This window comes from Botryllus schlosseri, chromosome 1, assembly GCF_051294905.1.
Source record: "Botryllus schlosseri isolate E-star chromosome 1, Bs_hap1, whole genome shotgun sequence".
Classification (NCBI taxonomy): domain Eukaryota; kingdom Metazoa; phylum Chordata; class Ascidiacea; order Stolidobranchia; family Styelidae; genus Botryllus; species Botryllus schlosseri.
Window position 1 is genome coordinate 23,998,587 of NC_137236.1, and position 23,185 is coordinate 24,021,771.

At 41.8% G+C, this 23,185-nt stretch overlaps 2 protein-coding genes across 2 annotated transcripts; both read left to right on the forward strand.

Moving 5' to 3' along the window:
- The first annotated feature begins 1,910 nt into the window (after positions 1–1,910).
- On the forward strand, positions 1,911–13,247 carry LOC145434346 (uncharacterized). Its single transcript, XM_080311713.1, has 4 exons — positions 1,911–2,084; positions 2,634–2,807; positions 10,842–11,009; positions 12,816–13,247. The coding sequence occupies exons 1-4, from the start codon at positions 1,950–1,952 to the stop codon at positions 13,065–13,067; spliced, it is 729 nt and encodes a 242-aa protein (XP_080167839.1). The 5' UTR covers positions 1,911–1,949; the 3' UTR covers positions 13,068–13,247.
- A 7,257-nt stretch (positions 13,248–20,504) lies between these two features.
- On the forward strand, positions 20,505–21,365 carry LOC145441306 (uncharacterized). Its single transcript, XM_080319135.1, has one exon. The coding sequence runs from the start codon at positions 20,505–20,507 to the stop codon at positions 21,363–21,365; it is 861 nt and encodes a 286-aa protein (XP_080175261.1).
- Positions 21,366–23,185: the final 1,820 nt, after the last annotated feature.

The window sequence follows — 23,185 nt, forward strand, 5'->3', positions numbered from 1 at the left end:
GCCTGTATGTCATGGGGATTTTGAATACACATTGTCTTCCTGATCTACGGTGATAAATGTACTGCCATAGAAGTCACAATAACAAACTCAAATTACAAACATGGCCATAGCTGTTAAAATGCGAAAAAATCTAGGGGTGTAGCGCATCGTTGTATGTCATTGTATTGTTGTGGTGACCATCATGTGACCAAGATATCAGTAATACCAAAACAAGTATTAACTGCAAAAAAACGTGTAAATAGTAGATTCACACTTTTGCTGTTATCTACGTCTGTTGGAAATGTTCATTGTCTTAAGCTCCGAAAAATATCACATTACTCTCACTCTAATACGGTTAAAAAGATGTCACGTGCAAACGATTTATTTAACTCCAGTATCGATTGTTCAAATACGACAACCAGCATGATTAGTACGAGTGTTCACAGTGAAAATGTGTCGCAGACAACAAATCTCATGTAGATAGTCAGAATGAGTGATACAATGACGTCACAGATTTGAAATTGTGACGTAGCATTTGATTTACATGTATGGCTCTTTGGGAGTTAAAATGGTAAAATAGGGCCGATAAGGCTCTTCGGGCGAAAAAGATTCCCGACGCCTAAATAGTGAAATATTGTTGATTGGAAAATTTCACTCTTCCCTCATGTTTCGAAATCGGACGTATTGGCCACCAATGTATTTCATTCTACGCGTATTTCTTGAACATGTGTCCAGGAATTTTGTTGCGCACTGCATGTCGCGAGTCTCGACCGATCGAATATGAAGAGATTAATTTCGAAAGATCTAAACGAGAATGGAATGGAATTGACTAGACAACTTTTTTACGGATTGATTCTCAATGATAAAGTCACCAATAAAATGAGGAAGTTCCTGACGGGTAAGTTTATGTGTCCGCGTAATCCGAATGAGCTTACATTCTTGCACATATTTCACCGTGTTTTCGCTCTGATAGTAGTGATGGTAGAATGCACCACTCACCTCCCCGTATTTCCAGAAAGGGGGACAGTAAGATGCAATACTGTTCTGTACGAAGATAAGACCCTAACTATTAATATGACCGACATTTTGCCTCGCCGAATTTCAGATTAACCGAGTCCAAGCAAAATAATATAGATTGGTGACACCGCCAATCCAAAATAAACCGTACCTAAACTATCTTAGCCATAGGATAATAAATAAAATTATATTTGGATAATTTCGTATACAGAAACCGCCTTCTATACTCGGTCGAAGTTGACTATATTTGCTTAGGTATGTTATATGCATTTAACATATTAGTTTGAAAGGGTAGAATCCGCTCATATCATGGCAAATAGCGACGTTTCACAATACTCGTTTGTATGATTTAATAGATGATAAAGCATCCCATCAGCAGCCCTGTAATAAAGGTTACCGTCATAAGATATGTTTGCGTGTAGAATTCGAACGGCGACGCGTTTTAAAATTCATTAAATCGTTTCCCTTCATCAGTATTAATACTTTCATGGCCTTGTATGACTGGCAGGTCACAAAACCCCAACCAGGGATTGTCGCGAGATGTTGTTCGAAGAACTTCTTAACATGGTAACTGATGCTACAATACGGGATATTTCAACTGTTCGTCTCCTGAACGAGTGCGGGGACGACACCATAAAAAGAATGAAGCAACACGTTCAAAGAGTTACAATCAATTCGAGAGACCTGCTTTACACTGACCAAATTTTACTACTAACAATGATAAAACGACTATCTCCCCTTAGAGCGACGTTCGCTGAGCAAATAGATCTTGATCCATTGATGATATTGTATGTGAAAGATTGTCTCGAATTTGCTGATATTTTTGAGGTATGTGAAATTCTATCGAATTAAGTTTTCGTAATTAAATATATATTTTATTCTCCAAAATTGTTTCGTTATGATATATTGCATTTAATAAGCTTATATTGTGTAAAAAGGCTGGTTACGAAATTATGGATTCCGTCAAACAAATGCATTTCGCTGATGTGATGACAATCCTAAACCAGTCGAAATTACGGTACGTCCGGCTTCGATGTGATGATGATGTCAAACTTTTATTTCTCACTGATTGGATAAAAAGATCACAGGTATTCCATTTTACGTATTTAGTTGTCAGATATAGATAGGGACTTTAGCAAAAGACTATGCTATGAATCTCCAAATGCTAATATTTAATATATGGTTTGGTAGTTATGAATGGAATGACACTGTTTCCGAATATGAGTAGCCCACGGATCCCGGGATCAATGAAATTGGCAATTGTTAACGACAATATACGACCTGAGCAGGCGGAATATTGGTGACGATAGGTTCAGACTTCTAGTATTTTGGCCAGTGACCCCACTATATTCATTAATACAGTAACTGATGACAATCTTGTAGTTTGGTGTTATTACTGTAATGTCGGATGCCTACACCCTCTCCCTCCTTCTATCCTTCTGCTTATTGTCGCACTAACTTTTCTGCACGTGTCACGCATCGACTATAGTAGCCTACTCAAGAAACTTAACCTAGACAACCACAATATAAAAAGTATAACAATATCGTTTTCATACGATTCGAATCCATACTTTGAGAACCAATATGATATTATCCTAGAATCTGGATGATTAAAAGATCATCTCCTTCTAATTCAGATTCGCCTGGATAACCTTGGCTTGTTAAGAATAACGCAAATTGACACATTGATATGTTTATTCAAATTACTGTCGATACACTCATTAGCAAATCTGCGTTTGAACATAAATTCTGGCATAATTGGATCACAATTCAAAGATGTTATTACGTCTCGTGGACCGATAACAAGGAAGGTGAGAACTGGATTATTCAATGTTACTACTAAATTGCACCATGTTGTTTGTTTTGGGAATGGTGTACAAGTACTCTAGAGCAGTGGTTCTCAACCTTTTTCACCCCGCGGACCGGTAAAATTACAAAAAATGTCTGGCGGACCGGTGAACTTTCAAAATTGAAATTAAGCCAAAATGTAAAATAGCCTATGCCACCGTTTATTTGCAATTATATGGTGTTACAAAGTGACATTTTCAGGGTTTTGATCGTAATTAATTATCTTCATATGATTTTATGGTAGTGAGTCTGCTGAGTCGAGGTAAAATTGCTTTAACCAGATAAACGTTCTACCACCGAGAGTCGTTTATAGTCTTTCGTGCCGAAGGCCGTGGGTTTAACCAACAACGCCAACTAAAAATAACATTCGTCCCTTTGACAATATCGAGAGAAGAAGCATTTCGGAGTCGAACCAAGCACCTTGTCGTGCTACCTTGCTATTGCCCGCTGGCACCAGACGCAGGCTACTCTGGCAACTACGAACACAACACGTACTGCAAGAAAACACTTTACAGCAGCGTGGGCCATTCGCAAATCCGGGCCGAAAAAGCACCTCGTCAGCCGACCCCTAAAAACGCTGGTTTTGGGCCCCCGCAGGGCGATAAGCCAGATTTCAGGAGGCTTCGCCCCCATGCCCTACATTTGGGTCGATGTTTTCCCCTATACTTGTGACCACATTCATTCTACTCTGTAAAAGCATAGAGTTTATTTTATACCTTAGTCGCGCCGATAGCGAAGATTTTCGATCATTCATGACTGAATGGGTTTTCTCGCAGCCGAATTTTTGGCACACCTTTCGGAGTCACATGTTAGCCTCAACTTCATTATGTGTTGGTACGTCGTGGCACGGTAATGGCTGATGTCAAAATCACGATTTCTATAAATCATACGTATTTCTCGGAGAAGGGCACCTAATAATCAAGAGATTTAGGAACACTAAATCGCGCAAAGCGCGAAAAGAAATTGAAAAAATGTTGGAAAGAGTTTCAAAAGATACGCTATGATTCGTGTTCATTTGCAAAATAATTTTGGGCCCGTTTCAAGCCCGGCCCTCTACAATTTGGCGGCTATGGGCGCCCCAGTTATGGTCCTGCACATACGAATGAATCGGAAACTAATTATCGTGCAAACTGCGCTGTTTAGCAATGCTTCAGCTCGTATCCGTTCTGTGCTTGTCGCTCGCATGTTGTCAACGGACACGTCTTGAACTTACAGTCAAATCGAACAGCCCTAATGTTACCTCACTAAGTTTTGACTCAGTTTAAAATTTGATGTTGTATTTACTTTATCAATGGACAAGCCATTAACACTGCATCTTGAAATTAAGGGATAAAATTGTAATATACGTGGCGGACCGGCAGGAATGTCGTCGCGGACCGGTGGTTGAGAACCACTGCCCTAGAGCAGTTGATCTCAACCTTTTAAAGCTTTCAGACCGGTAAATTTCCTAAAATACTCGGCGGGCCGGCGCGTCTTCAAAAACTTAAATCAACCCATAATATGATACGAAAAGGCATCAACCTTTTAAAGTGATCACTTCTTCTCAATTTGGACAATAAATTATCATATTTCAGATTTATATTCCTTCCGAAGACTAGAACAAGGTCCCCTCGACCGTGAAAACCAGTAATGATGCAGGCCTAGGCCTACATAACTAGGGCCACCATCATGACATCGCAGTCTGGGTTTTCCTGTGACCCGATATGCCAAACTTAAAATGCTCAATACATTGCTGTTTGCTAGACTCCATAATATTGTCAATTGTCAACAAATGTTATTAAATTTTGCGTAAAGTCTTCTTTGCTTTCACGTACAACTGGTCTTGGAAGTTCGACACTTACAGGACCAGAACTGGTCGCGACTGAAAACACATTAGACACGTAAATATCGGCCATCACCTCCACCAGATACTCCGGGGCGTTAAAGTGCTTTAGGACTTCGATCACGGATCCATGCCGAACGGTACCAAAAGCATTGCGGATATCAAGCCAGGCGCGTAGATCTTATACAGCGTCCTGGATAGCGCTTTGGGTCTCCAGTTGCCAACGTCTTGCATGTCGCCGTCGCGATCCTTTGGAATTAGGATTACCCGCGACGAGCGCCACACAAGTGGAATTCGCCGGCCACGCCAACAGATTTTGAAAAGCTCAGAGAGGATTTCTCCCTTGGGGTCTAAGCGTTTCCAAAATCCATAGATGAGACCATCGGAGCCTGGCGAACTACTTGTGTTTAAGGTCGCCAGCACCCCCGCTACCTCTGAAGAAGTAATCGACTCGTCGTCAACAGCAGAAGCCAGGTCGCACCGGTAACTGTGCTGAGTCATCCACGAAGGAAAAGCAGCGTCATCACCAGCAACCGCGTCAGCAGCGTCAGCACGAAATTTTCGCTCGATGTCTTCAGCAGGAATTTCGCACCGTTTACTGCCAGAATCATCCTCGATGATCTGTCTGATCGTTTCCTTCTGATTGCGCCAGGAAGCGGACCGTAGGTGTTGTGCTGCCCCAGACCAATACTCGCGCTGGCCATTCAATTGGTTGACTTTGGCACGCCGTTGTGCTTCGCGCGAGTATATATTCCTTGGAGGGCGTTTACGGCCGGGAGGGCGGCTGCAATCAGCGGCCCGATCAGTCCAGAGCTCCAACTCACGTTCAAGGTGCCCGAAAGCCTCGGTGGTGTGAGGACATCCGGACACAAAGTCCGCAAGCTCCGAGCGCAACTCGCGTAGATCGACTTGTGCACGAGGTGCGCCCGGTTCGGGAGAAGGCACGTCGACATTCAATTCGTCACATGCACTCACCGAAGGAGGCAATCTCGTCGAGGTTTCACAGCCATCGACAGCTCCGGTAACTTCGGAGCGCTCGACCGCTGATTCAGCCGTCACAGAGCGAGTCTTGTCCGCAGGTGGGCGCGAGGGAGACACGCTCTGACCGACGGGAGGCGAGTCTACGATGTTCGGACTCGTTCCCGCCGACGATATCTGTTTCAGATCATCGCGTGTGGTGGGGAACGGACTTCCCCGGTCCAACCGGGCAAGGAGAGAGAGAGAGAGAGAGAGAGTCTTTATTTTTTCATCGAACCAAAATACATAACAAACGGCAGTGATGGTGGTACAGAAAATATGCGTGCACAGTATTCGGTATTAGATAGGAATGATCGATAAGACCATGAAGGTCATCTAGTCTGATCACACCAGCATCAAACAGGTACACTTGACTCAGAACAGTCTGGCTGTAAGAAATGTTTAGTTAGGAAAGGAAAATAGAAAAAAAATTAAACAATGGTAGCAAATGATCAATGAAGCAATGTCTGGGCGAGGTAGGGCAACAGTGAGTAGAGCTCGGGCTGCCCAGCAGAGGTAATTTAAACAATTCCGAAAGCGAGGGAATAGGACAATGTGAAGTGACAGGGGCCAAACGACTATTCACTAACGTTTGGAGTGGGGAGGAAGTAAAATCCCATGGGGGTGAAACCACGATTTTGGGGGTTGTGGTACGATGGCCTAGGGACTGTCTACTATCCCCGGCAGTCCGAACCAGGCACGAACGTTAGGTAAGGCCCCAGTGATTGGCCTACGGACCGGGAATCGACTAATAAGTATTTGGGACGGGGTTCGGGGTGCAGATGAATTTGGTGACGTCACGACTGTTGACGAGTCGCGCGGCCCAGAGGAGGTAGTAGAAGAAGCGGAGCTAACTATGAGAGGAAGGATAGAATTTCATGGACTTTACTTTATGTTTAGAATTTTTAGGAGAAATGACAGAGCGTCTTGAATTATTCGAAATCCGTGACCAAGGCCGAGATGATACTGTTACCATGGATATGGTTTCCTACAAAAATGAAAGGTTGGCCACGGATAAGGCAGGGTCCGGTATAGTACCGGGAAAATAAGTAACAGAGCTTTCCGCTGCGTCAACGGCAAAGGGGACTAAAGAACGCGAAGAAATAGGGGAGATCGAGTCGACTCGCGAAACAGTCGTAGACGTGGCTGGAGATAAGTTACCGGAAGCAGACACAGCTCCCCGTAAGCGACAGGCGGACCAATGGTTCTTGGCAGAGATCATATCTGGCTGCGCAAGAATTGTCCATTGGTCACACCTGCCGCACACGACATCGTAATTTACAAATTTTTTAGTGATGTCGTGCTTGGAACAAATGTGTTTCTGAAGTGAAACCAACGATTTGTACGGGAAGCCCTGTTTATTGCAACCGGTAACTAGGCAAGGATACCTAGTATCTCCGCCCTCATATTTAACCGGGACAGTCAATAAAATTTCCAAGGGGATTCCGGATTGTTTAAAAGCCGAACTCAGGGGATAGTAGACTCAGAGTGGCAGGATTTAAAATGGTGTGTCGCTTTCGGAACTGTGTTAAAGCACTTTCCGCAAGTCGGACAGGCAAACCAACTATGATGTCGCGTGCCCTTGCACCGCCTATAGTGACAGTTTATTTTACGATCCGAATCAGAAAAAACATTACAGCATTTCATACACTTCCATTGAAGGCAGTCACTGGGATGGAAAAAAACCAAGTGATCCGTTAAACCAACAGATGCTAAGAAAGACATATCGCAATTTGGTTGATCGAACGCAAGTAATGATAGGAGACGCGCCGGGAGATGACCAAAATATCGATGGTACAGATTTCAATATCTACGTGCGACATGTAGTGATTGCTATGTCCTCTGTAGTAATATGATATCTGACGCGCCGGCCAGAACTATCACTTCTGAGGCGATTGTGCTGACATACTGACTCCCAAGACGGAATTGATAATTACAGCATCTCTTTTTCTCAATTGCATTTTCATTACAGCTGAATTGCTGTACACAGGATATACTGCATACATATCGAAATTGATTCCCCGCATTCAAGACGTTGGCTACTGATGTGAATCAGTTGAAAAGCATTTGCTAAATAATTCAAATGTACAAGACTTCATCACCTTATTTTTGGTGATTAAGATATAAAATTGCAACATGTCTCGCGGACCGGCAAGAATGTGGCTGCGGACCGGTACCGTTCCGTGACGACTTTCCTTCCGGTCCGCCAGGTATATTACAATTCTATACTTTAATTCCCAGATGCAATGTATGTTCAAGAATTGTCCACTGATAAAATATGTAAAACATCGAATTTGAAACTGATTCAGAACTCCGTGAGGAAACATTAGGGCTGGAAACATGTCCGATTTGACTTGAAGTTTAAGATGTGTCATTTGACGACTTAGGAGCGACAAGTATAAATGAGCTGTCACGCTATGTCGCGCAGTTTGCGCGATCATTCGTTTTCGATTCATTCATTTTGTGTAGTAACGTAACTGGGGACCCCAAACCTCCAACTGGAGAGTGACCGAGCTTGAAAGTGGCCCAAAATTATTTTGCAAATTATAATAAATCAAAGAATATTTTTGATACTTTTTTCAACATTTTTCAATTTTTTTTTGCGTTTTACGCGATTTAGTGCCACTCATTGTCTTGCTTATCGGGTGCCCTTCTGCAGGAAATACACATGATTTATAGAAATAGGCATTTCGGCGTCAGCCATTACAGTGTCACGACGCACCAACAAATGATGAAGTTTAGGCTAATTGTTATTCCGAAAGGTGTGTCGAAAATTCGGCAGCGAGAAAAGCTGGGCCGAAGAAGACTGCGCTTTTTTTGGCAGGAAAATTCGATATTTATTTGTTTAATTGTGCATAGGAGCCCAAGTGACTAACTCTGAATCTCGCTGTCCTGACAATCTGTAGCCCACAGGATAAATGCCATCCCTCAGAGAAAAATTATTTGCCGGTGAATAAATACCAATTTGGAATCGTCTGCAGCTTTTAGTTTGGTAAGCATGGGCGATTTCAATATTCATTCACTATACAGCAGACACTAGGTCAGGAAAAATTGACATGCAACGAAGTAACTATTTCAACAGGCACGTTCGAATATGTTTATTATTTGTTACGTGCCCTCAATCTTCTAAGATGAGAGCTCTTCCACTAAATCTGACAATTCTGATGAGAGGGTCAAAAATTTATAGCAATATAGGCTACATGCAATTACGAATATTATTGACCGATTCAGTTATGAATGATCGCAAAATTTCGCTATTGGTGCGATTAGCACAAGACTGGGCAATTATTTCCCTCCGCGGGCCAAATGAGAAGTAGAAATACGTCGGCGGGCCGAGTGAAAATTTTTAGCTATATTCTCCAGCGTATTTTAATTTCATCAGCATATTTCAATTTCATTTCTAAATTACACTGTTAATAAATTCTGCTCGGTGACTGTGGTGATGTTAGGTAATGATAAAATGACGGCTAATCAAGAAATATCTATTTGCCGTTAATGAGAAAATGACGGTTAATCAGGAAATATCTATTTGCCGTTATGATTCGAAACAATGTTAAACATGATACATTTTCAACTCTCTTTAGCACGATAGGGTGCTTGGTTCGAATCTGAAACGTTTCTTCTCACGATATTGTCGAAGAGAAGAATATTATACGAGTGGGCGTGGTCGCTTAACCCGCGACTGTAAAGGTGGGGTCAAAATTGACCCCAGGCGAACAAATATGCGAGCCAAATTTTCATGTGCGGTCGGATTGTTCTTGCCAGCCATGTAATCCTAAATGGTGGTATACACTGTCAAGCGGAATAAGGCATTAGCTGATTATCGCTATTACCTCGCCGCTATGAGCTATTGATTGAGCATAGGTCAGATTTTGAAAATATAGTTGTCGGACTATGTATTTTACTCCTCACTGTAATCTGATCGATTTTCGATTTCTAAGGGCTCTTTCGCATTGCTTATATTACGTGGAGTCAAAGAGGCATGAAGACAAGCTTTCATATTTCTTTGCTGGTCAGAGAAAGTCAGTTATAGGCGGATTGATTCATGGATTGACTGCGTGAATAATGTCCACGGACATGTGAAACATGCATTGGACCGGATAAGGATTCCGATTGAATTAACTTTGTTGTAATAAATAACTGTTGTAACATTATATCGTATTGTATTATTGTATTGTACTGCAGCCATACTGTATTGTTGTATTGTAATAATTGTTGTAATAAATACCTGATAGGGCCTGTTTGACCACAGCTCGCCATTCGTGTAATGGCGTCACGCCTCAGTGGGAGCTTTGAAATGGGTAGACAGCAAGGTTCAAACCTGATTGGAATCGCTGGCCTTTTGTCTGATACATCAGGCGAGCGTGAGCAGCGATGATTTTCCGAGGTTAAGTGTGAGCCCAGGACCCCGATTCCATACACAGAACACCGATTCCATGCGTGGGTTCAAAAAAGTAAGATACATCGTTATAACGTGCTGCAGAAGGTTTGAGACAGCTGTATAGCGAAATTGGTAAGAAAAAAGCATATTAACTGATGGGGTCAATTTGATCCTACCTTAGCCATCGTGTAACGATACCCACCTTAGCAGTATACGGTTAAATTCACGGCATTCGGCGCTAAATACTGTAAACTACTCTCGGCGGTAGCACGTTTATCTGGACACGGCAATTATAGGTCGACGCAGCAGTTAACTACCGTAAAATCACATGGGTGCGAGTACGAACATAATTAATAACGATCTAAACCCTAATATCACTCTCTAGCACCACATACTTGAAAAAAAACGATTGCATACATTACATTTTGGGTTGAAATTAATTTTGGAATGTTTACCGGTCCGCCAGATATATTTCGAAAATTCACCAGTCTGCGAGGTGAAAAAGATCGAGAACCACTGCTTTGGAGCAGTGATTCCCAACCTTTTCCACCTCGCGGACCGGTACAATTTCAAAAAAATATTTGGCGGACCGGTGGATTTTCAGAATTTGATATCAACCCGAAATATATGCTATATATTACTACCTATAATAACATTTATTCTTATGCTACTTTCTTTATCTTTGTTTCATTATTCATAGTAGTTGATATCCCATGTTGTACTCCGCTTCCACTCGAACGCCATTACAATGTCAATGCTATGAAACACTTTTTTTAGGTTGACCAAATGACGATTGAAGATAAATCAATGACGTATGAAAAAGTTGAAGCTTATTTAGGTATTCTGCGGCGCTGCAAATTCACGATGCTGGGTCTGGATAAATGTGATCTCACCGACAAAGATGTGGACATGATTTTACAATTTTGTCGCGATCACGGTATTAAGGTAAGGACTCTGCTTATAAGAAACTTTTCTATGCTAAAAGAGAAAATTCATGAATATATTAGATACATTTGTAAATCCGAAAGCTGAGTTAACCGACGTGCTAAAATTTTCAAAATCGTTCAACTGATTTATTGATGTGGCGTATGGACTTGCTAACATCTGCTTCATTCGCCATCATATTCTTAAAAACCAAACTATCTAACACCATATTCAATTAGATCAGGGGCGGGCAACTACTCACAGTCGGCGGGCCGGATATCGCAAAATTAGGTATTTGGCGGGCCGGATTGCCTAATCGATAAATTATATTTGCCCATATACAAGGAATATATCGTATTAAATGGATGTATTTTAACGACAGCAATGTCACTTCAAAGCCATTTCTCGCATATAATGACGTAGAAATTGTGGATTTGAAAATAGCATTGTTATACCGGCGTCGCCATGTCCGCTTCTGTCTGATAACACGCGGTACAATCCTTAATTAAGATTTCAAGGCGTTCGATAAACCCGGAAACCCAAATTTACCAAGACATCATTTCATTAGGGTTGAGTACATCGTAAATGCGGATAATGCAAGTCTGCACGCTTCGACTTACGCGTAAGCTCTACTCTTGCACGCTGCGCACACACGTCCAGTCACTAAAATTTGACGTAGTAAGCAAGCAGTGGGAAATCTCTGCAGACTGGGGCCGCGGGCCACATTATCCTGTAAGACGTAAAGCTGTCCGCCGGCCGGACAAAATCCCATTACGGGCCCGCGGGCCGTATATGTTGCCCTTCCTTTGAATTAGATAAAAGTAGTTGTAAGAATGTAATGTAGCCCCAGATTGCAAGGAATAGTGTGAGCCGGCTATGCCATATCATTGCTAACAATTACACTAAAAAGCAGCAATCGTCCCGTAACTTCTATTCATTATGTCACAAGTCCATATCAAGAGACACAATCAAAAAAGGAAAATTGCTAAAACTATAATAAATAACGAAAATTGTAATTGTCACGTGCTAGCTTGACCATAGCAGATTACCACAATTTAAAGCTGCTACGTTGGGACTTGACCGTAGCAAATTTTGAAAAAAGCGTGAGCTACTTTGATCTTAGAAATACTCTGACATTATTCGAGCGCAACCATCATTCCCGAAAAACCTGACAGTAGACATTTACATACACGTTTACTGCAACATAGCAATTTTTGTGCACCCGTAACCAGTAAAATTCTACGAAAAGCTTATTGCGCGTTATGCTGATCGTGCTTAACGTGTCTGTGACTCCAGTATTGGTTATCCAGAATTGAAAATGATTTTTTTTATCCAACAGGCCATTAAATTAGAGATGCATCACTTACAGTCCAGAACAGTGAACTGCAGGGTCACCGTTATCGTGGTATTCCGCCTTAAAAGGCTACATTGTTAATGATGTGTCATTGATTTTGGAGGTGTGCCTGTTCCCCACCAGAAACCCCTTAATCCCCCACGAGAGGGACGTTATCCACCTGTTGAGAACCATTGATCTGGAGCTAATTAGCAATTTAATTAGCCTCTTTAGATTCATCGTAAAAAATGGATAAGAATTAGCATTTGTTTTAGCAGAAGCCAACAACCTTTGAAAATTTGTTGAACGGTCTAAGCTGCAAAACAAATGAAAATACTGTCCAGTATTTCTTCGTTGTATCGAACGATGTTCTGCATCAATCATTCAATGATAATTTCGGTTGTCTAAGAGATGAATGTCAGGAATTTGTGCGAGAGATCATGTGCTTTTGAGTAATCGTAACTGTGAAGTTGCAATGTTATATTGTTATTCAGCTTTCCGAATTGTTGATATCGGATGGGACCATGAAGTCAAATGTCTATTGTGAGGTCGCGAATATTGCCAGTATCACGGGTTGTTCGAGAGTATTTTTTGGAAACTGCGATCTGACGAGCCAGAAGTTGGAATGCTTTACGGCAACCTGCGTGCAAAATAAAAAATCGGCGAGTTGTGAAATTTGCCTGTTACAGCTGTTATTATATTGTTATTGTTATATTGTGATTTCCCAAATCAAAATGGAACTGTGACGTAGCAGGAATTTTGCGACTGCGTCGCGAACATTGTGATTGGCATTTGTGGTATTTCCCATGCACAATCACATCACTATTACCACCATTCGAATAAACAATATATGAAATGGACCATAGCCTCAACTTTATTTGTAAAGCAATCGTGTATTCTAAATATTCCTTATTTTATAGCTCTCTAGTCTGAAAATAGTGGATACTAAAATGCATGCTGAACTTTATCGTGAAATTGCTGTTACACTCAATGCTATCGGTGGCAACGAGATGTGGTTCCAAACCTGTGAATTGACGAGATCGAAACTTTCTGAATTCTACATCGGTTGTAAGGACAGCGATCTTACCGTAAGTTACTTTAGTCTAAAGAAAACGTAACGCGAGACAAGCTACATAAGTCGCGAGAAAACGACCGGGCGCACGCTACGAGAAAGATTAAAATACGTCCATGAGAATACCAAAAAGCTAGGACCCAAGAACAGTATGATATTCGTATCGTGGAGCACAAGGCCTAAAATACGATAAGCATCACTGTCTTGTGAACATTAATACTCCCGCGTTGCAGTGTAATAGTGCTGGTATAGTTAGTAATCCCTTTGCAGGCCAAGTCAATCCATTTTGACTGAGCATTGTGTCGCTCGCGCTCTACGGTAGGCTATTCTTTCCCTTGGCAACTATAATTTTTATGTTTGCTCATACATATTCCGATAAACTTCTGAACCAAATATTTTCTTTTGTATTTCGTTCGAAGATTTTTATCATATCCGCCAAGTATTTCAGTCGACTCGAAATTAATGTCAGAAATTGCAGCGAGAAATTTAATGTTCTCCAGTAATCATTACTGAGAAGTTTCATTATCATTCAGCTTTCCAAACTGTCGATATGGAACGGTGCGATGATGTCAGATGTCTACTGCGACGTCGCGGATATTATCAGTATAACACGATGTTCGACAGTAGTTTTCGGAAACTGTGATTTGACGCAACAAAAGTTGGAATGTTTCACGGCAACATGCAAGAAAAAACAAATTTCTGTTAGTATGAATATTTGCTGAAAAATTGATTGGTACACAGATCAGGACATGAAAATGAAGCTCAGCAATATAATGATTTAGTGACGATAATATAAGTTTCTTTTGGGAAATTCATAGTTAACCAATCGCATCGCCATGGATATTAATTATTCAATCATATTTTCCAGCAGTGGTGGCTCGTCCAATAGGGCAACTGGGGCATTGCCCCACCTAAAATTTTGTTCAATAATAAATATTTACCATTTATAGACGCACAGCATTCAAGATATACCGAAATCACAGCAAAACGTGCATACGTCTTGTGCTTTCGCTGGTAAATGCCCATCGCCCATACATAGCGAAGGCTTTGCGAAGAGCGAATTCTTTTCTGTGTTTTCGCTTTGTGAATGCCTAGTCGGGGCTTGCCCCGGTAGCACTCATAACAAGCTTTCGCCGTCGGTTCTCTCAAAACCATGCAACAAGAAAGAAACGGTGACTTACTCTCTCCTATTCATAAAATTACTGAGAAAGTTGGGGCAACCTTCCCTTGTTGCCCCCAAGGTGTGATGTAACAATCGTATCTATATCTGAACTCGGTTACCGTCATATGCGTTGAGTCGACCTTTGCTGGTATAGGTCGATTTTGATGGTGTTTCGCACCATGATAATTCGTGAAACTTGGTATGTTATGTCGTGAAGGTGGTATTTAACACTGCTGCAAGTTTCAGGCTTGCTACCTAAAGATTAGAGTAGTAATTGTGTTTCCGAGTTTACTGTGTGCTGATCCATCATGTACAGCAAACAGATTTTACTCAAAAGGCAGCATTGGTCTCCATTGGTTTTGACTATAGAAATTAAACATGGAACGGCAACGACCGATTTTGCAGCTTCGTTCCGCTCCGCCGAGGCTGGAGTGGAGAGTGGTTTTGCGTAAGCGACTGTAGGATTTCTGGCAATCCAAATGCTATCTTCCCGAGCACAGAAATTATTGAATATGGTCTTGATCGAAAGCCACTGTTGCACCGATTCCGAAATTATAAATTAAAATAATGATCAGGCACTGATCCACCTAGAATCCGTCCTCCAAGTCGAAATATCGGCATTGTTCGAACAATCGGAGAGTCGCAACGGGTCATTGTTATGGTCATTGTGTTGCGGTTACCCGATTGTTCTGAACAATGCCGATATTTCAGACTTGGAGGACAGATTCTAGCTGGATCAGTGCCTGATCATTATTTTAATTTATATTTTCGGAATCGGTGCAACAGTAGCTTTCGATCAAGACCAGATTCAATAATTTCTGGGCTCGGGAAGATAGTTTTTGAATTGCCAGAAATCCTACAGTCGCTTACGCAAAACAATTCTCCTCTCCAGCCTCTGCGAAGCGGAACGAAGCTGCAAAATCGGTCGTTGCCGTTCCATGTTTAATTTCTATAGTTTTGACAATGTTCCATACCGAGATCGGTCTTGATATTTGATACGCTAAGTTAGTATCGACCGCTGTTACAAGTTTCAAGTTTTTCACTGAACTATGTGGGTGGTAATTTTGTTTCCTCAGTCGAGTGAGAGTCGACTCGTCATTTATCGCCAACAGATTTACGCCAATACCGCTGTTGGTCTCAATAGGCCTTTTGCAGGACTTCGATCACGTGACTAGGTCGCATAGCAACCACAAATTGGTTAGCAAGCTACTTTCTCGCGCACCTGCTTCAGTGCTAAATATCGCATATGGTACTGTTGATTTCTGGTTGTAAACGTTTCGGAAATTTGTTGTAGAAGTCATCAGAGATTCACCTATGCTAGATGTCAATCATGTACAAAGCATTTAGAATGATATCGCCAGAATTACGCAGAAATCCATCGGTAACGTAGTCGTATTACGGTACTCAACTCTGATCATATGTACTTAAATTTATGCATTTGAAGTAAAGCGATTGGTTTATATTCTGGTAAGAGTATTTGTTAGTTCAAGCAGAACTATTTGTCTGTTGTGGAGCCTGATTTTGGATGGAAGATATGACTGAAGCAGCCGGGACCCGCAAGGATCAGGATGTACTGTCTGCTGGTTTGGGTGCTGGCGTGCTGCTATAAAACCGCTGAACACATCGGAAGTATCTTTTGGGAGAACCTGCCATCAAGACTAAGTAATGCAGTGCACTTTATTGTTGCCTTATACAATGCCGATCTTATTAGCACTACTTCACAACTGCGATTGAAGTGGATTTGGCAAATCACACGCGATTTTGATAAATAGTTGATGTCACATATGTGCGCTATTTAGCGAACTAAGGGAAGTAACTATCAAATAACTCTTAGAGCAGCTCAAACGCAGTGACAAGATCGGTCATCCTATACCCAGAGGTGGTCAACGTGGTCATTGTTGGGAACCGAGTACAAGTAATGCCTCAATTTATACTCCAGTACAAGTAGCAATAATTACTTCCAGGACATGTCCAAAGTACTTCAAGTGGAAGTAGAAATGAATTTCTGAAAAGTAGTCAAGAAATTCGTTACATGAAGTAGATTTGGTTGGGTCCCTTAGTTTTAGAAATTAATGCCACGTGACAACTGTAAACATTTCATGTTGCATCTTCTTGATCAACGCAAAAGGGTGATGACACCACAAATATGTGCAATTTTCAAAAATTAATTTAGTTACCGTGGTACTGGGGCTATTTTGCCCAGTTGTTATGACAACCTCACGCTTGAAGGGGATGCAATCATGCGTCAAAGCTACTTTCTAGTTGACAAAATCCACAAACTGACAAAAAAGTACTACCTAAAAAGTCTCAAGTAGAAGTGGAAGTAGCCTAAACTCATAATGACGCTAGTACTCAGGTAAAATAGTACTTCGTTGCTGACCCCCTCTGTGTATTGGTTCAACCAACTCAGAAACATCCTCTAAAGACGACGAACATTGTTTCTTTTGCATTGACTCCGTAATATTCTGAACTTATGTTATTCTTTGATTCATTGAATTTACAAATAAACTTGGAAAGAAGTGCAATTTATTAATTTTTGTGCATTCGATACCCAGAGCATAAGAAATAGTTGAAGAAAAATGCATGTTAACCTTATCAAGTTCAATAACTGCCGAGACTCTTATGCCTATGTATTTTCATCTACCTCCAGAGCCACTTGTCTAGACAGATTCATAGCATCTGCGGAAGAGCGCTTGTCTTGTTGTACACAAATGAAATATCATTTTCGAAGCAGACATCAACATCGGGAAAGAAGTTCAGGACAGTTAGTCATTGGCCAGATCATCTGCTGACATTTTCTGTTGGCATGAAACCACGCTGCCTTCTACTGCATGACCGAATTTTATGTGGTGATAATAATTGGCTCCAGGCTGAATTCTTGACGAGGGCATCATCAATTTCTTAGTTGCCTATGTTCGGCTCTCTTGGGATAATCCATCAGATCATTAATTCGTATACATGTGGTATAGCCATGTCTTGAAACTCAAGATATTTGCACTGTGCCAAAGAGTCAAGTAATCCCATCCAGGCAATCAATCAAGTAATCCAGGCCTCGGGACAGTTTGTTGCACCCTCAATTGGAGCTGATGATCATTTTTCTTCGGGTAGTGGCACTTGGCAGCATGACAGAATGATCAATAACTTGTAATATAGGTGTACAGGTCTAAATATTTTGAATTGTTCAACTGAGAAGCCATACAATAGCATAGGATGTTTAATATATATATAGTATGTAGCACATGGCATGAATTCCTAACACATCAACGTACTGGCACTGGCAGTCATTGTCTCTAGGCTTAAAAATAGCAGTATCCTATATATATTGCAATCGATATCAATCATCAAAATGCTGCAATGATTATCAACTACCACTACAATACAACTATAGTATAGTATACTTACTATCCACACCTAACTTAATGCTGCAATAAATATCACGCAGTCAATGTCCTGCAATGTCGAATTTTGTGTCATAAAATCATAGTTGACTACCATATAACGGCTACAATGTCGATCATTTTGACGCAAGGAGTTTACATAGTTCATGAATCGAAGACATCAAACATATTTGAATCCTTGCGCATTTCCATGACACTTGCGTTTTATATAAAACGTTTACAGCCCTAAAACGATAATATACTGTATCCGAAATACGGCTACGTTAACGACGGATTTCTGCGTAATTCTGACGATATCATTCTATATGCTTTGTACAGGATTGGCATCTAGCATAGGTGAATCTCTGATGGCTTCTACAACAAATTTCCGAAATGTTTACAACCAGAAATCAACAGTACAATATGCGATATTTAGCACTGAAGCAGGTGCGCGAGAAAGTAGCTTGCTAACCAATTTGTGGTTGCTATGCGACCTAGTCACGTGATCGAAGTCCTGCAAAAGGCCTATTGATTCATACCTAGATCTGTCATGAGCTTTTGCGCGGTATGTCTTGATTTTATTATGTCACGCCTTGCCAATTTTCAACGTTGACACTCAATGATTGAGGCAGTTATTTCGTTTTCGAGGTCGATTATGGCAGAGATGTGCGCTGATCTGATACTTACCTACATCATTGCGGATTTCACGCAAAAGCCGGTGTCTATCTGTTCTAATTTAGTCTGCGTTCCATAACGTGATCGGTGATGATATATCACGATGATCACCCAAAACAGCTTACTAAGATTCTCGGTTTGCATTCAAGTATTCACTAAAGTTTATGTTCTCCAATGTTCATTTCACTGTGAAATTGTGGCTTTCAAACCATGTGCTTACAATCCCCTGTCAAATGTGATGGCTATTTCATTTGCGATGTCAGTTAACAGCTGATCACTCGATCAGCGTATTCCTCATTCTATTTTATTCAAAGTTCGGTGTTCGTCTTTATTTTTTGATTTTGACAGTTTAACATGCTGGAATGGGTCATGAGATTGCGTATGCTACTTCTCGATGATGTCATGTAAAAGAGTAATAAGTTTACGGCTTTCACTGACTCATTCATTTAGTAATATATTTTCTAACGGAGATTTCGCAGCAGGCAGTAAGACAGTAAGCCATATATGCTGTGCCACAGTCTCCAGTTTCAAGGCCAAAATCTCCAACATGTTGTTCAGAGACCGACTTTCCAAGGATGCTATCCTTAGTTCTTTAAAGACCATTCAAAAGTTGCTTCGGATTCAATGTGACAGGCCCAATCTATGTGATAACAATTGCGTATGTGTCCGAACTCGTTGACCTTCCAGTTAGGCATACGCAATCTCCCGAGTGCTAGTCATTTATGCAGATAATTAGTCAGGTCAAATGCGAACATGAATCGTGTTGAATCTTTGCTCCGTACACCGTTTAAGCAGTCGCCATTAGAGCAAAAATTAGAGGTAAAGCGACTAGGTCCTTATACGCCTAGAAACTGTACATTGATCCAATCGTACGCCGGGTGCCACCGCTTTGGTTGCCTATCACCTGGTCGTAACACACCAGGAGCGTGTACGAAACACTTTCGGGTGGGCTTAGAAACACTAGGACCAATCGGTTTGCGTAATCACTACCACGAAATCAAAACGCATGCTACTAAAGATGCGCTGATGATCGATTCGTGGCATAGGGACGATTCTTTGTACATTTTGTAAAATGACCGGTTGAATAAAAAAAAAGAATAAAACACTTTTATCCACACTTCAAGTCGCGGCTCATCGGCAAATCTCTCGCGGCACCTACGTTAAAATTACTGTTGTCGGAAATTCATGTGACCATCATAAAGTTACTTTTTCAAATTGGAAAACGTCATTCTGACTTAATGTTGATAAAATATCGCTTGTAGCCCTTGCCCCACCACCCGATATTCTCACGAGCCGCCACTGTTTCCTAACCGTTCGAAGACACAAGGGAATAAATCGACTTTGAGCTACATATATTGCAAAGCATTAGGTTAATGTATTTAATTCTATTTTGAAGCTCTCAACAGTTGAAGGAACGATGTGGAAATGTATGCCGAAGGTTACAATGAAATAGCTAATACACTAAAGTATATCGGTTGATAAAAGATGTGCTTCAACAATTGAGAATTTACGGTGTAGTAGTCCAATATATCAGATTCCTAACTATAAACGAGTTTAGTATTTGTGGTGTTTTATGCATCCACCAGGTGTCTATCTTTGCGTCATTTCCTTTCGTGATTATTTCGTCTTGAAATCCTTGCAAGTGCTCAAGATTCGCTAAAGGTCTTCAATCACTGGGAAAAGACGCTCAACAATTTCATCAATGCAGTTGAGGCTTCGACGACGCAGGCTCCTTCTAACTCCGACGAAAACCCTCCCGCCTTGGTTCTCGATAAATTGGCGATCCTTACAGGGTATGTATCTCCTGACGTCTATGCATTATTCGAACATCTGGACACCTTCACAGCGGCCATTGACGTGCTCATGTCCCTGTATCGAAAGAAGAAGAATGTAATTTATGCTAGGCATCTGGCATCTGCTGGCCATTGCAAAACAAGACCCGGGTAAATCGATCACCGAGTTCTCACAGGAATTGCTCATGCTTGCACGTGATTGTTCGTTTGACGCTGTAACTGCTGACAAGCACAGACAAGAAGCGGTACGAGATTCGTTAATTACTGGTATTCAATCATCGGCCATTCGTCTGCGCTTACTCGAACATGACGATTTGACTCTTGAAAAGGCGATAAAGATAGCTGAGTCTCTTCAACAGGCGCAAAAGTTTAGTTCCTATGAGCCGCAGAGTCAAACGTGTTCTGAATGTCAACAGCGATCAATCCGCCAATGGTTCCAATTTATCAGCGTTCAAGAGCGATGTGCCTGCCGCGAATACATTGAAGAAGAAGTGAATTTTCTGCGGAGAAATTCACGAAAGAACACGGAAATCCTGTCCCGCGAAAGATGCTTCAAGCTTTCATTGTGGCGTGCGAGGACACGATGCGAAGTATGCAGATTGCGTATCAGAGGAGAACCTGCTGCCTCGTTGAACTCGTTAGTCTCTGGCTCGGTACTTGCTGGAATATCCGAATCTCCTCTGTATTCTTGCCTCGACGTCTCCGTTGCGCAATACAACGTGGAAGCTTTGATAGATTCCGGTGCTTATGAATGCTATATCAGTGAATCTTTATCGAAATACCTCGGCCTTCGCCTGTTAGGTGGCAAATACCCCATCACACTCGCAGAGAAAAATTCCGTAATAACTGTTCTCGGGTGCATTGAAGCTTCACTCGAGATACCGGGGTGTAATTACGGCAAAGTCAAATTCAGAGTCGTTAAAGATCTTATTGCTGATGTTGTGCGAAGTATATTTGAAAGATGAAAACGGAAAATGCCATAACGGCAACGCAACAACAACAAAACGACCTCTCTCTCCACGGGTCACACGAGCTCTGTGTGCCAACATTCACGACCATCAAACAACACCGTTCGAACCAATCAACGAGCAATCAATCAGTCGCTCGCGCTGTGATCAGCGTCCGAGATAACAGTCAGTTAACAAAATCGCACATTCCCCCGTGATGAATATCACTCTTCATCACCATTCATCATCGTCTCTCATCTCTTCTCCCCATCTCTCTATGCCTCTCATCTCTTCTCTCCATCTCTCTCCGCCTCTCATCTCTTCTCTCAATCTTATGAATTGGCAACGGCGCTCATCTCAGTACCATCCAACCCATGATCGGTAACGAGGGCACGTGCTATCGATAGCACCTCAGTCAATTTTACCTGCTCCGCCTTTGGTGTCGCCCTTATCTGAGCAGACACACGTTTCGGCAACCCCAAGACGAAAGATAATTTCAACAGCCGTTCGTCACCGTTTTGACAGATACCCGCCAGCTTTGCTAATCGTTTCAAGTCGGCAAGGAAAACGTCGACCGATTCCTCTTCATTCAACACCCTCGTCTTGAATTCCCCATACGCCGAAAGCTGATCACAGGCGAAGGCACGCAACAGAGCCTCTTCGATTCGATGTTCGTCACTCTTTTCAGTCTCCGGTAACTGGTCGTACACGGCAAATGCGTCACCGTCCAGAACCATTGGGGTTACGATTGTTGTTGTTGCTATATCACCCGTTCCATCATACCGCGTCAACACCTCCGTCACCATGAAACTGGCCATTATCGTTGATGGGACGCGATAGCTTGTGTGAAGTATATTTGAAAGATGAAAACGGAAAATGCCATAACGGCAACGCAACAACAACAAAACGCCCTCTCTCCACGGGTCACACGAGCTCTGTGTGCCAATATTCACGACCATCAAACAACACCATTCGAACCAATCAACGATCAATCAATCAGTCGCACGCGCTGTGATCAGCGTCCGAGATAACAGTCAGTTAACAAAATCGCACACTGGGATTGGACTTCATGAAGCAGCATGAGAAAGTAGTATTTGAATTTGGGGACCATCGGAGGATCTCGTCATTTCTAATGCTTCACATTGCGCCGTAGCAGCTGCGAAAGTATTTGCACCTCCTCAAATTTTCAAATTCGTCGACCCCGAAGTGCGACCCGTGGCTGTCAGATCAAGAAATTATAGTTCAGATGACCGCAAATTCATTGCGAGTGAGTTATCGAAGCTGCTGTGCGATGGTGTGGTAGAACACTCCGTGTCTCCCTGGCGAACTCAAGTCTTGGTAACTAAAGATTTTCGGCACAAGAAGAGGTTGGTAATCCATTATTCACAAACAATCAATAGGTTTACTCCTCTTGATGCGTACCCGTTGCCAAAAATAGAGAATATAGTCAATGAAGTGGCGAAAGGGATGGTATACAGCACTATTGATCTAAAGTCCGCTTACCACCAGGTGCTACTATCTGTATCCGATAGGCCATATACTGCTTTTGAAGCTGATGGATCATTGTATCAATTTTTCCGTTTGCCTTTCGGAATAACCAATGGTGTAGCTGCGTTTCAGAGTTTCATTGACAATTTCATTGCTGAACACGACCTAAAGGTACCGTTGCTTATCTTGATAACGTCACGATTTACGGAGAAAATCAAAAAGAGCATGATGAAAGGCTCCATCCAGGCTTTCGTGTTGGCTGCGACGAATTGCGAATTAACACTCAATCGTGATAAATGTCTGTTCTCTATTTCAAAACTTTCGTTACTTGGACATTTGATATCACATAA

Coding starts and splice junctions, on each gene's coding strand:
- LOC145434346 (XM_080311713.1), top strand. CDS start 1,950: ATGGATTCCGTCAAACAAATGCATTTCGCTGATGTGATGACAATCCTA. Junction 2,808..10,841: donor GTGGACCGATAACAAGGAAG/GTGAGAACTGGA, acceptor CACTTTTTTTAG/GTTGACCAAATGACGATTGA. Junction 11,010..12,815: donor GTCGCGATCACGGTATTAAG/GTAAGGACTCTG, acceptor ATTGTTATTCAG/CTTTCCGAATTGTTGATATC.
- LOC145441306 (XM_080319135.1), top strand. CDS start 20,505: ATGCTAGGCATCTGGCATCTGCTGGCCATTGCAAAACAAGACCCGGGT.